This window comes from Bufo bufo, chromosome 4, assembly GCF_905171765.1.
Source record: "Bufo bufo chromosome 4, aBufBuf1.1, whole genome shotgun sequence".
NCBI lineage: Eukaryota > Metazoa > Chordata > Amphibia > Anura > Bufonidae > Bufo > Bufo bufo.
This window is the reverse complement of record NC_053392.1, coordinates 136,501,956-136,522,959: the sequence shown is the minus strand read 5'-3', so window position 1 is coordinate 136,522,959 and position 21,004 is coordinate 136,501,956. Positions and strand designations below refer to the sequence as shown.

Here is a 21,004-nt window from a genome sequence, read left to right as displayed (position 1 = left end):
AATAATAAAAAGGAACATGTTTTTTTGTCTTGTACAAAAGTCTCACAATATACACAGTGAGGTCAACACCATAATGTACAGCATGGAGGCAAACCACAAACCCTAACCCACCCCAATCCTGTAGTCCACATTTAGACCACAGGGCTTGAGGGAATTAAAGGTGTGAATCCACCTCAACTCCCGTCTATTTAGAAGATTAGCCCTGTTGCCACCTCTTCTGGGCATAGGTATAAAATCAATAATACAACACCTGAGATCTCTTTCAGTGTGTTTGAGGTCCGTAAAGTCTTTAGACACGGGCAAGTCAAGCCGTTTTTTTCTTATGCTTAGACGGTGATTATTAAGCCGTGTCTTAAAATCAGTAGTGGTCTCACCTACATAAATTAAATTACATGGACACATCAGTGCATAAATGATGTAACTAGAATCACAAGTTAGATAATATCGTATCGGGTATACCACCCCAGTATGAGGGTGTACAAAATTTTTGCCTTTTACGATATATTTGCAATTTACACATGATAAGCATGGGAAACAACCTGTGCTGTTTGTTGTCAATGTTGTCTGTCTCAATTTTTTGGTGGTACCTACGTCAGCCTTGACTAACTGGTCCTTAATACTTTTAGATCTGCGGTAGGACATTAGGGGTGGAGCATGGAATTCTTTTACAGCATTGTGGCATCCACCCAGTATACCCCAATGGCGTCGGATGATGTTCCCTATCGCTATACTCTGTTCCGAGTACATGGAAACAAAAGGAATTCTAGTTGGTTTTGTTTGACGTATTTTATTAGAAAGAGTATCATTCCTATCTAGTTTCCTGACCAGTTCTTTTTTGTCATGCAACAATTTGGAAGGATATCCTCGTTTCTTGAACTTATTAGTTAGTACGTCAAGTGTGTTGTGTTGTCTAGCTGATCTTGATCTGAAACTATACGCCTTGCTCTTAAGAACTGGGAATAGGGCAAGGATCTAATCATATTTTTAGGATGATTACTGCTGTACGTCAATAGTGTGTTCCTGTCGGTCGGCTTTGTGAAAAGTGCCGTATGCAGCTTCCCGTCCGCCAGGAACACACGTGTGTCCAGAAACTGCATTTCGATGTGGGAATGCACTAAAGTAAATTGTTGCGTCCCGTTTCTGCACTCACGCAGCCACCAGTATAGGCTATAGGAGCACTATGATGTGCCCTCACCTTATTTGTTATACATCGACTGTTACCAACAGAGGTCCCTGGCATTGCAGGCAATATGCCCTGATTCAAGATGGCGCAAGAGACATCAGAAGGCCAATGCGCATTTGCGGTACCACAAGCACATCGTAACCCGGAAGTATGTTACATACGTCATTGTGACATGCGCAGTCACACTACAGGCACGCCGAAACCGCATGTTCTATGACAGCCGCCTGTGTCCTGCATCCTCCTTCACCCTCCGTTTGCCTGACCCACGCAGTAAGCACTTAGCACTTTATCAGCATATACAGCTGACACCACTTACTGTATGATTGATAATCATGCAGTATTCTTATGTATTTGCACATTTTTATTGTATATTATATGAATTTTTTAATTGATGATTCACCATATGATTATGCACTGATTTTTATCATGTGACCCATTGTGATTATGTCATATGTACTGTATTTTGTATTTTGATTATCTCAATTGTTATGATTGAACACACCTGGATTGCACATTGATTGTATTCACTCTCACTGGCATATATACCCAGTATTTTGTCTGTACACTTAGCTTGAGAAAGGCTCACACATTGAGCCGAAACGTCGCTTGTCCCGCATGGGTAATTAAAGATTTTCTCTTTTTTTTTTTCTTCTTTTACTTTTTGGAGTGCTGCCCTTTTTGTTATTTCTGTCTATTTGGATTGGCTTTCATCCACGCTGGGCCAGCTGCACCCGCATTTTTTTCTTTTTCTTTGACGGTGCTGCCACTGAACTTTTTTGCTCTCTCTCATATATATATATATATATATATATATATATATATATATATATATATATATATATAAAAACGAAGAAAGGACAGCACTCCAAGTAAAAAATATACTGGTCTTTAATCACCCATGCAGATGGCAACGTTTCAGCTCAAACAAGAGCCTTTTTCAAGCGAAACGTTGCCATCTGCATGGGTGATTAAAGACCAGTATATTTTTTACTTGGAGTGCTGTCCTTTCTTCGTTTTTGTTCATCTGGGGTAAGCAGCAATATCCCTGGACATAGCACCCACATTGCTTGTCTCCAGTGCCGCCGCTATCTTTCCTTTTATATATATATATATATATATATATATATATATATACACACACATACATCACTGTAAATCTGATGGGCAGCAATATATAACTAAGCTAAGCAAGTTTTAGGCAAAAAAACATATTTCCTCATTTCCCTGGTTCTTTTTTGTTCCTTTGTTTACCGGCAATAACAACAATCTCTGCCCCTCCCCCTGCACTGCTAAGGGCTCTTTCACACTTGCGTTCTTTTCTTCCGGCATAGAGTTCCGTCGTCGGGGCTCTATGCCGGAAGAATCCTGATCAGTTTTATCCTAATGCATTCTGAATGGAGAGAAATCCGTTCAGGATGCATCAAGATGTCTTCAGTTCCGGAACGGAACGTTTTTTGGCCGGAGAAAAATTGGATTTTTTGTACTCACCGTAAAATCCTTTTCTCGTAGTAGGCATTGGGGGACACAGCACCATGGGTATATGTCCAACTACCACTAGGAGGCGACACTAGACATAAAAAAGTGTTGGCTATACCCTCTCCACAGACACTAGGCAGCTCAGTTTGTACCAAAAGCAGTAGGAGAGAGAAGAAAGGCAAGGAACCAACAACTCCCGTACCGGGAAAGATCAAGAGACCAGCCCGGAGAAGCGGAAGTAAAACAATATAGGGTGGGATCTGTGTCCCCCAATGCCTACTACGAGAAAAGGATTTTACAGTGAGTACAAAAAATCCAATTTTCTCGTGCATGGCATTGGGGGACACAGCACCATGGGACGTCCCAAAGCAGTCCCCGAGGGTGGGAAAAGGACAGCCATGCCACCGGTTGGGCATACAGGTGCGGGAGAACCACGTGACCCAACAGGGGGAAAGCACAGAATAGGCAAGAAGCCTCATAATAAGGTAGAAACCCCAATGAAGCAACAGCGAAGATTGCCCGCACTCCAGGACAAATGCCTGGGAGAAGGACCCAAATGCAAGGCGGCGGCAAAAGGGAAACACCGAGCTCCACCAAAGGCTGGAGAGAGAAAGTAGGACAGCACCACGTAGTGGAGCTACCCAACATTCTAATTGACTCAGGCAAAAGCACAAACACCCTGAAGTCAAACTCTGACAGGCCAGGGGAACAAGGGAACATGGACTCATTGAAGGCCATACGAGTGAGGGAAGCCATAGCAAGGCTCACATGAGAAGGGAGCAGCCCTCCCCTCAGCGCAAAACAGGTGATGAAGATAAGCGCCCTATTGAAAGGAAAAAACCCCAAAGACGATAACGGAAACCGACAACCCTTGTAAAGGGAAGGGGTTGTAAGTAAATGCCAGGAAAACAGAAAAGATGAGGCCGGCATCACAAAATCAGGAGACGAGGAACGAGCCCCTGAAAACAAAATATCGCTAAGAAGCGCAAGACCGGAGAAACTCTGGCCAAAAGAAGTATCAGGGAAAAAAGGGGACCAGATGCAGGCCCCGGAAATCTCAGCAGGGACACCCTGGAGTGAGAGAAGCCATAGCAAGGCTCACAATGAAGTGAGCAGGACTCCCCCACCGCAAGGCAGGTGATGAAGTTAAGCGCCCTATTGAAAGGTTGAAACCCCAAAGGCGCCAAGGGAAACCGCCAACCCTTGGAAAGGGAGGGGGTTGCAAGTAAAGGCCAGGAAAAAAGATAAGACCTGCATCCCACAACCAGGAGACGAGGAACGAGCCTCTGAAAACAAAATATCGCTGAAAAGCGCAAGACCGGAGAAACTCCGGCCAAATGGAGAATCAGGGAGATGCAGGCCCAGGAAATCTCAGCAGGGACACACTGGACTGAGAGGCATGGGAGGAGAAGGAGAGTACTCCCAACAATCTAAGGAGGAAGATTCTACAAACAACGATTATCATACAGAATCTGCGTGGTCCATGAACGGGGACAGGGACTCCAGAAAAGGAGTACCTGGTATGGGCTCACAAGGAACCAGGAACTGAACCACCAGAGGCCAACGAAAGGTAGAATAACCAAGAAAAAATTAAGAGAACCGCTACATGGGAAGGGATTGGTCATGGACAACTAACCATTCTAAGAATAGTGGCTAGCAATCTATATACATTGTCCCGGAGAGGACAAGTACAGCGGCTTGGGTTGTACCACAAAATCGACAAACACCCATACGCATAAGGAATGGCGAAGTCGTTATAAAGAAACGGAGTGACTACACGAAATGTAGAAACCAGCTGCGACCGACACACAGAAGACTCCCAGGGGGAGAAAGTACCAGACAGGCGCAGACAATAGCAAGGTCCAAGGGAACTGCCCTCTGTCATATAGTACAACTAAGCAGAGAATATAAGGGAACACCCGGACCCAGAAGGAACTACGGAACCCTGTCCGATGCCAGAGCAATCAGCAGAAAATTCACCTACCAGGCAGGTGTATGGCGCTCAGTGTTTCCGTCCCTACCATTAGGAAAGACGTCCAACGAGGAAAAAATGGTGACCCCAGAAGGATTCCGTGTGGCGGAGGACATCCAGTGATGGCCGAAAACCGCTGCAGCGGCCGGAGCTCACCAAGCTCGTACCCCAACAAGGTAGAAGATCCAGTGGAGATGACTGTACTCCACCAGGAGTGGTCCGCCCTGTAACAGAAAACAACGCGGGTACTCCTTATGATATGGGGTAACGCGGAGTGCCGCGGACAGAAGTACTTTATAGGGATGGCAAGAGCAACCTTAGCACGAAAGCCAACAACCACCTGGCCATGGTGTAGGGAGCGTGGTTGTATGTGGACCACCCACCAGATCAGAACAGATCAGCCATATACTGGGTACACCAGAAGTAGCAGTAGACCGACAAGGTGGCGGTGGGGGTTGGGCTGGCCCACCCCTGCCAGATATGGTTACCGTGCACATGCTGAACCAGGATGGCCTGTTGTAGACAGTGCCTTGAGAAAACACAAGAAGACCATAGAGCACGACAGTAGATGTCTGGAGTATAGAATAGAGTCCAGGGAAGGAAGCACCCCGTAATACAGAAACTGTATGGGCCACAGATTGCACCCTAGGGCCCAGCACGTGGGCTAAAAATACACGCCTAAAACCGAGCTAAAGTGGCAGCATGTTGCACACTAAGGAGAGTGGAAACAAAGCCACAGCATCCGGAAATGCAACCGCATTTGGAGGGTACAGGTCTACAACCTGGTAAAGTAGCAATACGGCTGTGTAGTGAAGAGATACAACCAGACAGGTGCAATGGGTACAGCATCTGGAGATGGTAGAAGTACTAGATTTAAGATTAGAGAAATGTGGCCGCATGGTGCCCCATAGGACCAGAGAAGTCCAGCGGCTACCGCGTTAGCAATGCTACCTATATTCCGCTCGGGAGGGGGAAAATAGGGCCACACGGTACCACAAAGAACGACAGGTGCACACCACAATTAAGTAAGTGCAATGGCAACTGAAGGAGGCCCTCTATTTCACCAGAGGGAAACAGGGCCGCAAAGTACTCCATAGAGCCAGACAGGTGTAACGGTTGCAGAAATCTACCTAAGAAGAGAGTAAGATGGCTGTTTGGTGAACACTATGATGAGGTAGGTGCAATGGCCACGGCAATTGGGGGAGGCCTCAATATCTCGTCCGGTAAGGGAGAGAAAATGCCACATGGTAAACCATAAAGCCAGACAGGAGTAACGGCTACAGCATCCGGAGATGGTGCAGGTACTCTACCTATGAAGGGATCAAGGTGGCAACTTGGTGCCCACTAGACACACAGAGAGGGGCAATTCTGTGGCAATTGAAAGTGGCCTCTACATCTCGCCCGTAGGGAGAAATGTTGCCGCATGGAACACAATAGAGCCCGCCAGGGGTATTGGCTACAGCATCAGGAGATGGTGTAGGAACTCTACCTATGAAGGGAGCAAGGTGGCTGGAAACAGACAGGGGCAATTGCAACGGCAATTGAAGGCGGCCTGTATATCTCACCCAGCAGGGGGAAATAGTGCCACGTGGAACACCATAGAGCCAACCAGGGGTAATGGCTACAGCATCTGGAGTAAGTGTAGGAACTAATCGCCACGGCAACAAAAACAGGCCTGTATTCACTGATACAGGCTACTACAAAAGAACCTTTAGAGGCCGAGGAGGGTTACCAACCCTACAAGAGGCGCTTGCCTGAATTATCAGCTTGCCTGGAACATAGCCCCTGGTGAGGGGAACCAGGAAGGTCTGTCGTGTACAGCCTACGAGGGCGCACGTACCAGAGACACCATGTAGGTGTCCCAGTTGCTAAGCACGGAGACGGCTGGCTTACCAGTGCGGTAATTACCTGTGCAGGTAGGAGAGCGCCATCCGAAAGTCCACTAGAGGGACACCGAAACCTGGGTAGGGTAGGTTCCTCCGTGCACGTTTGTCTTGACCTCACAGAGGGCTTCTGTATGGTGGAAGACCGCCTGATGCTCTGTTCCGAGAGAATCGGTGCAGAGGTGTCCCCAGAGGCAACTGACAGAGAAGGCTTCGTCACCAGCCTCAGGCCTGTCCTGGGAGGACCCAAGGATGCCGAGGAGGGGTGGAAGCTAGTTAAGACCACCAGAGGTTGGTCCGTGGGCTACTCCTTGCGTGACCCTGTATCGACGTGAGCCTAGGGGGGAGAGGAGACCGCAATTCGTGGGTAGCGCTCCAGCGACTCCGCCGGGGATTGGGCGAGTCAGGCCAGGTTCCCATGGTTCGACAAGGAGGGAGCCCATTCAGGGGGGACCTACACAAAAGGGTGGAAAAGGGGGGGGGGACGACGACAAGGCGACCATATGGAAACCTCAGTAAGACAACGGACGCACGTGAAATACGTGGCGATCCGATGGGGAGGCTGGGAGAGGAAATCCTCATAGAGCAGCAGGGCTGACCTAACTGTCCCCGGAGCCACTGTTCCAAGAGGTGCAGCAGCAGCAATAGATCAGGTGGCAGGGCTGCAGGAGAATGCAGCAATTGAGAGGAAGGAGAGGGGGGGGGGGAGCCTGCAGAGCAAATTAGCCAGAGGCTGCCTACCCGACCCCAGGAGCTGTGTCAGCGCGCCCCATGCAGGAGAAGATGGACCCGGTGAAGAGAAAGAAGCCGGCAGCCGGAGGAAGAACCGCCCCTCTGACAGAGCAGGGCAGCTGGAGCTGGATTGGGTAAGGAGCAGAGGCCCCTCCCACGGAGGGAGGGAGAATGAGAGAGCCCGGGAAGCCAGGAGTGGGCGGAGAGAAGGCTCCGCCCCACGTGACGCTGGATTGGTCAAGGAGCAGAGGCCCCTCCCAGGCTCCTCCCACGGAGGGAGGGAGAATGAGAGAGCCCGGGAAACCAGGAGTGGGCGGAGAGAAGGCTCCGCCCCACGTGACCTGCGGCCTAGTCGGCCGAAAAGCCGGGGCCTAGATTAGGGAAGTGCAGCCGGAAACGGACGCTTGCGATCGCGGGGGCGTCCTGAAGCCGGGAGGAACACAGGGCCGAGGGGAATTGAGGAAGCCCTCAGGAAAAACACCCGAAAATGACCCCCATTAATGCTGCGGCTTCTGTGAAAGTGCCGGACCCAGAAGAGACATGGGCCTCTCTGCAGGTATTTTGGCCCCCAAATAACCCCCCCTTCATGGGGATAGGGGAGATAAGTGGGTGGACCAGCCAGCAAAGTGCCCCAGACCCTAAGAGGCCATGGGAGGGAGTTGGGGAAGGAGGGAGGGAGAAGGGGACTACAGGGCCCCCACAATGGATCCGGATCTCTACTTACCTTCCGATGTCTTCAGGCGCAGCAATGACCACCCCCTCGGCGGACTCAACACGGGAGCCGTGGGTCTACCGGAATTCCACTGCGGAAGCAGTTACAAGTGGGGACTGGGTGGCTGCCAGGTACCTGAGTACGCGCCCGCAGGGGGGCAACTAAAGTGGAACACGATGGAGCCACCCCTGCCGCAGGCCGAAACCTGCAGAGAAAGAAAAAATGATTGAAGAAAAAATAAAATAAAAAAGTAGCAGGATGACCTGCACAAAAAAGCAGGTCAGGTCTGCCTCCTATGGACACTAGAACAAGACTGAGCTGCCTAGTGTCTGTGGAGAGGGTATAGCCCAACGGGGAGGAGCCAACACTTTTTTATGTCTAGTGTCGCCTCCTAGTGGTAGTTGGACATATACCCATGGTGCTGTGTCCCCCAATGCCATGCACGAGAAATACCGCAGCATGCTGCGCTTTTTGCTCCGGCCAAAAATCCTGAACACTTGCCGCAAGGCCGGATCCGGAATTAATGCCCATTGAAAGGCATTAATCCGGATCCGGCCTTAAGCTAAACGTCGTTTCGGCGCTTTGCCGGATCTGACGTTTAACTTTTTCTGAATGGTTACCATGGCTGCAAGGACGCTAAAGTCCCTGATACACACAGGATCTTCCCCCTACCTGTTCTTGTGCAATGCTCTGCAGAACTCCCTTGTCAGATCCTGTGCCCAGCATTTGTCTCCTCACTGCCTACAGCTACTCAGTAAAGCCTTCAGCCCTGAGTCTGTGCAGCTGAAGGGGTTAATATTTTTCCTCAAGAATCCAGGGAGTGAGCAATAAGCAGCTGGCAGTGCAGGGTGGCGTGGCCAGCACAGTGACCTCTGGTGTACAGGCACATATCTGCTCTCTGAGGCTTGTGCAGGAAACATCATCAGAGCAGGGAGAGAGGCTGACATCACAGGTCATGTGACCCTCAGTGAAATCTGAGAAAGCAGCAATTGGAGATAAAGTAAGTGAATTGTGAAGTGTTTACATTTGCCTAGTTAAAACATACAAAGAACAAAAAAATAACTCAGACAACCCCTTTAAGCTCTCATTCCACACAGTTTCTAAGGCTACATTCACATGACCGTATGTGTTTTGCGCTCCGCAAATCGTGGATCCCCCCCCAAAAAAACGGATGATGTCTGTATGGCATTGTTTGTTTTTTGCGGATCCATTGTAACAATGCCTATCCTTTCTGCAAAACGGACAAGAATAGGACATGTTCAATTTTTTTTACGGAACAGACATACGGATGTGGATAGCGCACTGTGTGCTGTCCGCATTCTTTGCGGACCCATTGAAATGAATGGGTCCTCATCCAATCCACAAAAAAAAGGCAAGGACACGGAAACAAAATACGTTTGTGTGAATGTAGACTAAAGGTTCTATTCCTGACTGTATGAAGGTTATCAGCATGATGCGGCAGTCTTGTTTTAAAGCTTAGATTATTCTGCTATGCAGACTATGTAAATTAAAGCAGTCTCCCATCCCCCTTTAGCTTGCCACATACTCTAACCCAAAAGATTACCAGCGACCAGATCACGCCGTAAAAGCTGCACCAAACACACAAACATCAATAAAGTTTCTATTTTACACTGTCCCTACATTAACAGCGATGACGATTATTACTAGAGAGGAACATTAATATATTTCTGACAGACGGTAAAGATTTCAGTCAGAAAACACATTTTTGCGCAGTAACTGTCGCCATTAACGATCGCTTTCAATTAGTTATACGAGAGGGAAAAAACAAAAACAGTATGGCCGCTTTTTAAGACAGGTGTAATACAGGGGCTTTTTTGTGCCAATACTGTACTACGGATGGACCTGGACCTCCCATGGATCATCAGAGGCAGAGTTTAGGTCATCAATATCAGATCGGCGGGGGTCTGACTCCTGGCACCCCAGCTGATCAACTGTGAGAAGAGGCAGCAGAGCTTCATGAGCACTTTAGGCCTCTTGCTAGGCCAGTGATGTCATCGTACATCAGTCACATGGCCTAGACATAGCTCAGTCCCATTCAAGGGATTCCGGTGAGCACTGTGGCCTCTTCAAACAGCTTATCGGTGGGGGTGCCAGGTAGGGATCGACCGATATTGATTTTTTAGGGCCGATACCGATAATTTGTGAACTTTCAGGCCGATAGCCGATAATTTATACAGATATTCTGGGAATTTTCATTTTTGAAAAAAAAATAAATTCCTACACAAATCTGCTGAAAATTTATGTTTATTGTTAACGTGTATTTTTTTTTTTTTTAAATCTTTCTTTTTCATTTATACTTAATATTTATTTTATTTTTTTTACTAACTTTTAGCCCCCTTAGGGACTAGAACCCTTGTCCTATTCCCCCTGATAGATCTCTATCAGGGTGAATAGGAGCTCACACTGTCCCTGCTGCTCTGTGCTTTGTGCACACAGCAGCATGGAGCTGAACATGGCAGCCAGGGCTTCAGTAGCGTCCTGGCTGCCATGGTAACCGATCGGAGCCCCAGGTTTACACTGCTGGGGCTCTGATCGGAGGAGCAGGGGAGAGGGGGTCCTGTGGCCACTGCCACCAATGATTAATACTGGGGGGGCTTGAGTGGGGGGGCCCACTGCGCCACCAACGTTTTTAATACTGGGATGGGGGTGGGGGGCGCACTGCGCCACCAATGATTAATACTGGGGGGCTTGGGGGGGGCGCACTGCGCCACCAATGAAGATAAGTTTTTCATTAATTTATATACAGGAGGCGGGAGCTGGCTGCAGAATCACATAGCCGGCTACAGACCTCTATGAGCAGTAGCTGCGATCCGCGGAACCTAAGGGGTTAACTACCGCAGATCGCAGCTACAGCTCATAGAGGTCGGGAGCCGGCTATGTGATTCTGCAGCTAGCTCCCGCCTCCTGTATATGAATGAATGAAAGACTTATCTTCATTGGTGGAGCGGTGGCCACAGCCCCTCCCCTTCTTTTGTCCTCTCTCCTCTAATTGGCGGCAGCAGCATCACAGGGGGAGGAGACACTGCCTCCTTCTCCCCTGTGCTGCTGAGGGAACAAGGAGAGCGCTGAGAGCAGCGCGATCCTGGTTCCCAATACGTTATCGGTATATCGGCAAAATAGATGCCGATACCAATAACTGTCAAAATCCTGAATATCGGTCGATAATATCGGTAAAACCGATAATCGGTCGTTCTCTAGTGCCAGGAGTCAGATCCCCGTCGATCTGATACTGATGACCTATTCTGAAGACAGGCCATCAATTTCAAATTCCTAGAAAACCTCTGTATAGGGTAAGTAAAAAAATGACATGCAGCACCCATGTAATCCCCAATATTTTCATGCAAAAGTTGGCTGGTGAACTTCTGCACGTTTGGGCTTCTTTAACACATACACACCTCTACATTCAGTGCTGCATAAGCATGTGCAGCAGCTGTTTTCCGTGTGCATATGGTATGTATTTTTAACATTTGTGGATGACGCCCAAATATTGTATGGACAGTGCTCTTGAGGGCACAAGCTGTTGCTTTATACACTTGTGGGGGTGCAATTACTTTTTAAGAAGTATTTAATAGTTTGCTTCCTTACAATTTTCACCCCCCCCCCCCCCCTTCCCCTCCAGTTCTGGTCATTTTATGAAGATATGTGCATTTAAATATAGGCCCAAGTGGTATGCATGGACTGTACACAAGTTGTAGTTTTAGGAGGTGTAGTGCATTCAACTTTCTGCTTGGGTCACAACTTTACCCATTAGTATCAACTTTGATGTCATTCTTATGGGGGGGGGGGACACGCTTTGACGCAAAATTGCATGAAGGTGCCTGTACGTATAAATTGCCAAGCAGCATTCTGAAAAAGTCAGCGGTGTTTACTTAAAAAAAAAAAAAAAAAAAATAGGAATATTAAGGGTTAATATTTTTATTTTGCAATTTATCTTTACACAAAAATTTGATAAATTGTCCTCCTGGCTAGCAAAGATGCAAACCGCCCAAAACCCTCTGGCAGCGAAAAGGTTAAAATCTACCTGTCCTGTATCTTCCATTTTGAGGCCTCCCCAGTTTACATGCAGCTCTCCATCAGAAGAGAGTTAGATATGTCTCACCTCCTCTGTGATGAACAGCCTTTGGAGCTGACTGTCGGCAGGTGTAATCCTTTTATATCTAGGGGCATCGATCCTGTGTAGGAGAAAATCGGAATTAGACTTACCGTTATTTCGGTTTCCATGAGATCACCATGATGGCCACAAGGAGAATAACGGGCCGTCATGGTGATGATATGGAAAAATTTGAATTAGCATTACCGGTAATTCGGTTTCCATGAGACCACCAAGATGGCCCGTTATTCTCCTTGTGGCCATCATGGTGATGATATGGAAAAAGGGGCACACAATAAATAATGTATAGGACGGAACCTGCTGACAACGTCTGGTTACACATGTAAAATGTCCAGGATTAGAAAAATGGGTCTGCTTCCTCCGAGAAACAGCGCCTCTCCTGTCCATTGGCTATGTCTGGTACTGCAACTGTGAAAGAGGCTAAGCTGCAAATCCAGGTACAGACTATGGACTCTCTCTCAATTCCTCATGTGCTGTACAATTCCGGCCCTGTCACCGTGTACTTGACATATGGTTGGTGAGGACACAAGGGCTGTGCTCACAACATCCATAGGGAGAGTCAAATATGACATACCTCTGATCCCACCCATGTAACCACCTTAAATGCTGTAGGCAATTGCCCACACTTTAAAGAAAGCTTCTAGGTCTGATGTGAGAGGCTAAATAAAAAAATAAAAAAATGCTCTATTTTGGAGAAAAAAATAAAAAATATCTAAAAACACTACTTGTATTGGTATTCCCAAAACCATACTATAAAATTATAGGGTATTTTAGCGCATTTTGCCATGTGAAAACAGCAAAATAATATCAAATATAATCTACAACTTGTCATGCAAAAAATAAATAAAACAGCAACGTCCATAATTAAAGTTATGACTAAGAGCGCGCATACAAAAACATGAAGAACAATATAAATTTGGTATCACCATGAATGTCTAGCAGAAAAATGCATACAATAAAAGACTTCAGTTTTGGGAATAAGTGTCACGGTGGGCAGTGGGGGAAAACTCCCCACCGTATAGCGTGGGTAAACGGAGAAGCAGCTAGGCCTGGACACCAGGAAAAGGCCTGCCCTAATCCTGGCCCTGACTCCTAACCGTATGAGCAGACCCAGATAGTAGGTGGTCTCATACACAGGAACTATGGACCCTGATGATCCCTGAATAAAGGTTAGGAGCTAGAGACGACCTGTTCCTCCAGAACGCGGACGAACAGGAGTCTCACAGGCCAATCAGCAAAGGTAAGGGAAGACAGTGAGCAGCAACTGGATCTGCAGGTAAGAACCCAGTGACAGGACAACACACCGGAACAACAAGCACTTACCTGCCACAGCAACAGGGTGGAACACCAGCACCAAGACTACCTGGACCCCCATGCGGACCGAATGCATGGCGGCCCCAGGCAGAGCTGCTCACTGACTTGTGCTTCCCCCTCCGGGGAACCCAGAGGCCCTCTCACCGATGGCACAGACAGACAGGGGAATGTCAAGCAACCATGCTGGACAACACTCCAAACAGACCAGACATGGAACACAATATGAAGGAGGCCTAAAGGTAATTTCAACAGCAGCTATGGTAGATGTGACCTCGATACAGCACCTCTCTTTAAATACTTGCAGCCCACGAACCAGTCCCTCCAGACACAACAGGTCGTAGCGGTTGGCAGGCACATCAATCTTGAAGAGAATGACATCTGATGCTCCGTCCACTTTTCCATCACCTTTTTCTTTGCTGAGGATTTCTCTCTCGGAGGTCTGGAATGTGAAGGAATAACTGTATTTACCAATGATTTCCCCCAAACCAGTCATACTCAAAGGGGAAGAGGAGAAGCTGAGATCTAGGGTCCTGTTTAGTAGGGAGCTGCATTTAGCTTGGTGAATTCACTGGCTAACAAAATTGTGGATTTACATGATAAAAAGTATATGCGAGTATATGATTGGATTTCATCTCATTTAAATTATTTTTCAGTTTTTCTGGTGGTTTGTTTTGGTCCACAGATGGCGCAAAAAAAAAAAATAATAATAATTAAAGCAACTTTTGCAGTAGATTTCCAGCAAAATTCATGTCAAGATCTGCATGTATCACATGCAGATCTTGTCACATCTGCTGCAGAATTGACCCGATGCAAGGTGAAGATCTGCAGAAAGGATTGACATGCTTCTGATTAAGGATATGTCCACACAGAGGATGTGGGGGTGTATTCAGCATGCATGCCAAAAACCAAAACAAAGCTGCTCGTGGTTTAGCGCCATTCAATGGAGCTAAACCTAAAACGGGTCTGCATGAAAATCCACAGGAGAACCCGCACCACATCTCAGCGGTTTCTGGTGTGGGATATGGAGTGGATTTTGTTGCAGACAAAATCCTCAGTGTGAACATTTTATTTATTTTATGCACTTATATAGCGCTACTATATTCTGCAGCGCTTTACAGACATTAGCAACCAACTGTCCCCAATGGGGCTCCCTATCAGTAGGTTTTTGGAATGTGGGAGGAAACCCACGCAAACACGGGGAGAACATACAAACTCTATGCAGATGTTGCCCTTGGACCCCAGTGCTAGCCACTGAGCCACCGTGCTGCCCGTAGTAGTAATGTAAAGTAGCAACATACCCTTCACAATGTCTATCTCCAGTAGTCCCATAGAATGCAGCAGCAGCGTGCAAGCGTGACCGCTAGCTCCATTCAAATGGGGAGCACGCTCCCATTCTTGTGATCATTGTGGACCCAGCATTTGAATCTGTGGGTGTTTGTCATGGGGCAATCCCTTTAAAATCCCCACATGTCAATTGTCACACGGAAAATACAGTTTGTGTTCTTATCTAACCATCAGACTATGCAGAGAATTTAACGGGAGTCTGTCATCAACATTTCACCTTTGTAACCCTTCCCATAGGTTTCTAGCATCCTTACAGTTAATAAAAAAACGTTAGCTTTAGCATCAATCCTGGACTTATAAAACTGGCAAAAAACATCTTTGTAGCATATGCAAATGAGGGCTCGCAAGTGCCCAGGGGCGGCGTTACCCTCGTAGGTGCCCAGCTAGCTCAGCCTTTTCTTCGCTTCCCCCCGCCCCTTCCTTCCCTCCGCCCGCCCATCCTTTCCCTATGACCGCCTATCTACTAACTTGTTGTTTCGCCGATATCCCGCGCCTGCGCACTCAGTCCGTCGGCCAGCGCATGCGCACTGCGATGCCCATTCCTTGTACGGCATCACAGTAATTAATGCGCATGCGTGATGCCGTACAAGGAAAGGGCATCGCAGTGCGCATGCGCCGGCCTGAGTGCGCAGGCGCGGGATCTCGGCGAAACAACAAGTTAGTAGATAGGCGGTCAGAGGGAAAGGATGGGCGGGCGGAGGGAAGGAAGGGGCGGGGGGAAGCGAAGAAAAGGCTGAGCTAGCAGGGCACCTACGAGGGTAACGCGCCCCTGGGCACTTGCGAGCCCTCATTTGCATATGCTACAAAGATGTTTTTTGCCGGTTTTATAAGTCCAGGATTGATGCTAAGGGTCCATTCACACGTCCGTTGTTTCTTTCCTGATCTGTTCAGTTTTTTGCAGAACAGATCTGGACCCATTCATTTTCAATGGGTCCTGAAAAAAAACGGACAGCTCAATGTCTGATTCTTTTTCAGGACCCATTGAAAATGAATGGGTCCAGATCTGGTCCAGATCTGTTCCGCAAAAAACGGAACAGATCAGGAAAGAAACAACGGACGTGTGAATGGACCCTAAAGCTAACGTTTTTGTTAACTGTAAGGATGCTAGAAACCTATGGGAAGGGTTACAAAGGTGAAATGTTGATGACAGACTCCCTTTAAGGGGAAAATGCATCAAAATATTGGAGCAGTTGTCCATGGCCACCATTCAGATTTCACATCTCAATTCTCAGAGGCCCTCTGCTAAATAAAAGCACTGACCCGCTTGGCCGTCACAGACAACTACTCCACTTTTCCTTTGCACCATATTGATACATCTCCCCTTCTACACGGAGAAGGGCCCAATCATTACTACTACTGCTACTTGAGAAACCTTGGCGCGGTGCTCGGGCTAGGGCTCAGACATGTCCTACACCGTAGGACAAGTTGGCTAATCTCTCAATTTTAAAAATCTGTTTGAGGGTTTAGTAAGACCGCAGAGTGCACCTGTCTTTGCTATTGTTATATCCCAATCATTACAGCATAATCTGATGCTCAGACTAAGACAAAAACTGTATTTTCAGCTTTAGGGTATGTTTACAAGTAGCAGATATACTGCAGAGGGTCCCGTCCCTGCTGCTTCAGGTGCCTTATGGAGGGGAAGTGTAACGTTCTGTCTGTCATGACGTGTGCTTCTGCAGCCTTTCACTGGCCTCAGCAATGACTTACCCCAGAGCGGCACGTGCATGCTGAAGCCAGTAAATGGCTGCAGCAGTGCACCTGCCATCACACAGGGGACAGGAAGCAGGGGGATGGGACCCTCTACTAGAAAAAAGTGCCAGTGAATAGAAAAGTTTCTGTCTTTCCTTAGGCAGAGCAGATTTGGGGCCATAAGTACCATTACTTACAATCTCATCTAACTCCAATCCAAATTCAAAGCAGAGCTCATCAAACTCTTCATCAGCTGGAAAGACAGAGAGAAATACAGTTACATATAGACATTTGGGAGGTGACAAACATTTTTTTTTTACAAACATTTTAAGGCCAATTTCACACTGGGTCTGGAAAACATGCCCCATGTGATTATCAAAGTAATAAAAATATCCCCCCCCCCCCCAAAAAAAAAAAAAAAAAAAAAACAGGGAAAAAAAATAAATAAATCACATAATAAAACCACTTACAAACACAAAACACAGACAATCTGCAACAAAAGTTACAGTCCCCAGATCAGCATTGTCCTTTTGCGCTGCAGTTTTTCGTGGGTACCCTTCACAAATAACCAATGTATAGAATATTAAAAAAAAGCGCTGCTTCCACTTGAGTGCAGTTCACACTGAGGGAGACAAAAGGTATCTATCGATGTGACTCCTCCGTTATGGTTCGTGCACATTCTATATGCGTGTTGTTTTATGGATCTTGTGAGTACAATAAATCACGCTATTTAAACTCAGTTGGCGGTATTTCACTATGTTGGGCCATCTCTTCTTTGACTTTTAGGAGATTTGAGCATCGACCCCCCTAACGGAGGAGTCACATCGATAGATACCTTTCGTCTCCCTCAGTGCGAGCTGCACTCAAGTTGAAGTAGCGCAGTTTTCTATATTATATGCTCCATGGGATGGTCACATTTCCTGGGCCGAACACTGCTCTTCTGACCGGAACTCACAGCATCATCGTGACTGCGGGTCTATTGTACTGTACTCAAGGCATTGTGGGGGTACAGCACACAGCATTACAGATCATTAGGACCCTCTTGCCCCTACCTGGTGCTGCCTGAGGCAATCGCCTCACCTCGCCTCATTGGTGGTGCACCCCGGGGTAAATGAATTTTCCTTCACAGGTGTGAAGCCACCCTCAGGGTTAATTCTGCCGAATGGTATTCCTGCCCTGGTGCTGTCCAAGTGTCCATCTGAACAATGACCCAGTATAGTCAGTGGGGGTCATTTATTGTAGTGTTTTGCGCCTGTTTTGTAATTGTTCCTGTTTTAGACTGTCTAATTTTTTTAGGCGCATTTATTGTGTCCGTTTTGGAGGCATTTGCGCCTCGTTCAACAATTGCCAGTTTTTACCTTATTCTGGTGGCATCTTTTTTTTGGTCTATTTACGGATGTAGCAGAGTTAAAGGGCTTGTCTCACTTCAGCAAATGGCACTTACTTCTCTATTGTGATTGTCCATGTTGCTTCCTGGATTCATTTTTCCATCACATTATACAAAGCTCGTTACCATGGTTATGACCACCGTGCAATCCAGCAGTGGTGGTCGTGCTTGGACGTTATAGGAAAAAGCACTAGCCTATGTGCGGTCCCACAGTCCCGGGCCACCAGAGAGGCCGCCACTTTTTCCTATAGTATGCAAGCATGACCACCACTGATGGATTGCAGGGTGGTTGTAACCATGGAAACAAATAGTGTATCATTTGATAGAAAAAATGAATCCAGCCAGCGAAGGAGGCAATATGGACAATCACAATACATTAGTAAGTGCCTTGTATTAACTTTCTCTATATGATAAATGCCATCTGCTGAAGTGAGACAGCCTCTTGAAGGCCTCTTGCACATGAACGTATTCGTTCCATTCCGTGCGGCGGCCGGGACGGATCCAGACCCATTCAACTTGAATGGGTCCACGATCCGACCGCTCCGCAAAAATATAGAACAAGTTCTATCTTTTTGCGGAATGGAAGCACGGAACGGAACACCAGGAAAGCACTCCGTAGTGCTTTCCTTCCGCACCGCATCTCCGGACCCACTCAACTGAATAGGTCCGCATGTGTGATGCGGAATGCACACGGTTGGTGCCCCGTGTATTGCGGACTCGGCGTATGCGGGCAGCAATACGGCCATGGGGGGCACACGGTCGTGTGCAAGAGGCCTAACAGTCCCATTTGGTGATTTATCACATTTATTTAACACGTTATCACTGTGACTGTTAACTCTGCTGTATCTGTATCCTGGCGCGCATTTTTTACGCATGAATTAGAAGCAAAAACATAGTCATTTTTACTCCACTCCGGGGCTGGCGTAGTTCTGTTCGTCTGCTTTGTGTAGGGCCATGCGACAATTTTGTTAAAATAGTCACATCGGCGAGTAGACATGCACCTTTTCACAAACATGTATATTGCTGCGACTTTTTAACTAATATGTGACTTTTTTGCTGCACTTTTGTACCTAATTCGTGAACTGACCAACCAGTCGTCTAATTGGATATGATCCCCCTGATGAATACAAAAAAAGCATTGCCTACTGTACAACTCCTTATAGGTACTACGTAAAGCAGCGACAGGCTAATCTACTACGCCGGTCTACTCGCAGATCAGCATGATAAATGACCCCCAAGGGTACGCGAAATTAACACATACGCCTCCAGATGTGGTCCATTTAAGAAATGAAGAGAATTCATTGTAAGGGCCTGTTCACACGGTCTAGGCCACGCAGACTCTTTACCCAAATTCTGGCAGCGGCTACGTGGTGTTTGCAATAGGAGGCAATGCTACAGTTCGCATGGCCAGCTGTTTAACGCCCCAACCGCACCAAAGGGGCATGTCCCTTTTTAGTACGGTGCCTGGACACGCGCCACTTAAAGTGGCAGCAGGTGTCCAGCCGTGGTTCAGCGCCATACAATAGACCTAGGCAGTGTGTGGTGTTTGCGCATCCAAACTGAACAACCACTAAATACACTGCAGATTTTGGCAGCACAGAAATATCCCATTCCACTGTATGTGAGATGGATATGCTCCATAGTAACATGTTATTCCCCTGTGTGCTGTACATACTGTATGTCCGGCCCAGGGCCTGGTACAGCAGGTCTCTCTTCACACTGACAGTCGGCATGGTTCAGCAGCAGCAGCCCCGGCATAGAGAAGGACCTCAGGACCTCAGTAAACTTCCCCTCACCGGTCTGTCCGCGGCGCCTAAAAAAATATAAATGCCATTACCATTTTCCACTCTTCCATTTAGCATGTTGTGGGCTATGTACGTTATATACTGTCCTACAACTATACAGTATAAAATAAAAAGTTATATCATATGTAGTTTTTTATCGCTAATCTGAGAGCAGGCATTGCCACGACCATCCAACACACTTTACTTTGTATTGCATCACTTTCGCGTCCGGCTGTTTCCATTACCCAATCAGAATGGATCACTCAGCGCTCGACCAATCACTGGATGCAGCTAGGTGGAGGCTTGGAACGCAAGACGGGGTCCTGATGCGCGCTAGACCCTTTCCTCAAGCGGAAGGGGAGTGGGGGGGTGTGTGCCCGGTGTGTGCCCCGTGTGTGCGCAACTGCTACGGCCAATAGGAGCAGGCCATGCGGTTGCTATGGGGCCCATAGGAGGTGGGGCCCGGAGCGGATTGAAGGCACCGCCCCCTAATTACACTATTACAACAATGGCAGCTTTGGCGCAGCCAGCGATACTGTCTTGAGTCCCTATTGGGGCTCCGACGGGCCCTGCTTTCCTTGTGCTCAGGGTCCCCCTCCTCTACATACTTTGAGCATGTCCCTTCTCTGGCACTCCGGTGTTCCGTTATATTTTCCTACCTCGTGAGATTTCCCTGCCCTCCTCACTTCCGGCCGCAGATCAGCTGGAGGAGGGGGTGTGCGCCTCAGCGCAAGCGCACTACCATGGGTAAGGTAAAATTACAGGGAGCGCTGTGGGAGAATCGGCCACCAACTGCGCATGCGCGACCACTAGCACAGCCTGACTCACGGACTCCACGCGCACTGAGGGGTAGTGGCGTCTCTAGCTTTCAGATTTTGGGGGGGCACACTGGGGGCCAGGACAAAAGTAGGGGGGGCAGCTATAACAACGATACATTTACACAAGTACGCTTAGAAATGCTGCAATACTTTACCCAATACCTAAAACCGCAACAGGGAAGAAAAGTCCTGCTGTCTGTGGTTTAAAAAAAATAAAAAATCACTCAGATTTCAACATGTCCTAGTTGTGTGAATGACACTTTTATAGGGAGGGGGATCTGTGGATGACACTGCTATGGGGGGGGGGGAGGGGGGGTTAGGATCTGTGGATGACACTGCTATGGGGGGGATCTGTGGATGACACATACCGTATATAGCATCTTATGCTATATGTGTCATCCCCAGATCCACCCCATGACAGTGTCATCCCCATTTCCCCCTCCCTATAACAGTGTCATCCACAGATCCCCCTCCCTATAATAGTGTCATCCACAGATCCCCCTCCCTATAACAGTGTCATCCACAGATCTCCCTCCCCGCCGCTCACAGGAGTGTACATTTGACATTTCTAAACTGTA

At 47.6% G+C, this 21,004-nt stretch overlaps 1 protein-coding gene across 1 annotated transcript in view; it reads right to left on the bottom strand.

Annotated features, from left to right (window-relative positions):
- FARSB (phenylalanyl-tRNA synthetase subunit beta) overlaps nucleotides 1–19,633 on the bottom strand; it is a 79,027-nt gene extending 59,394 nt beyond the window's left edge. The window contains exons 1-4 of the mRNA XM_040427990.1: nucleotides 19,500–19,633; nucleotides 16,635–16,690; nucleotides 13,689–13,843; nucleotides 12,079–12,151 (exon numbers count right to left, since the gene is read on the bottom strand). Of these exons, the coding sequence (XP_040283924.1) occupies nucleotides 12,079–12,151; nucleotides 13,689–13,843; nucleotides 16,635–16,690; nucleotides 19,500–19,557 (342 nt within the window). The 5' untranslated portion in view covers nucleotides 19,558–19,633. The remainder of the gene's footprint in view (nucleotides 1–12,078; nucleotides 12,152–13,688; nucleotides 13,844–16,634; nucleotides 16,691–19,499) is intronic.
- Nucleotides 19,634–21,004: the final 1,371 nt, after the last annotated feature.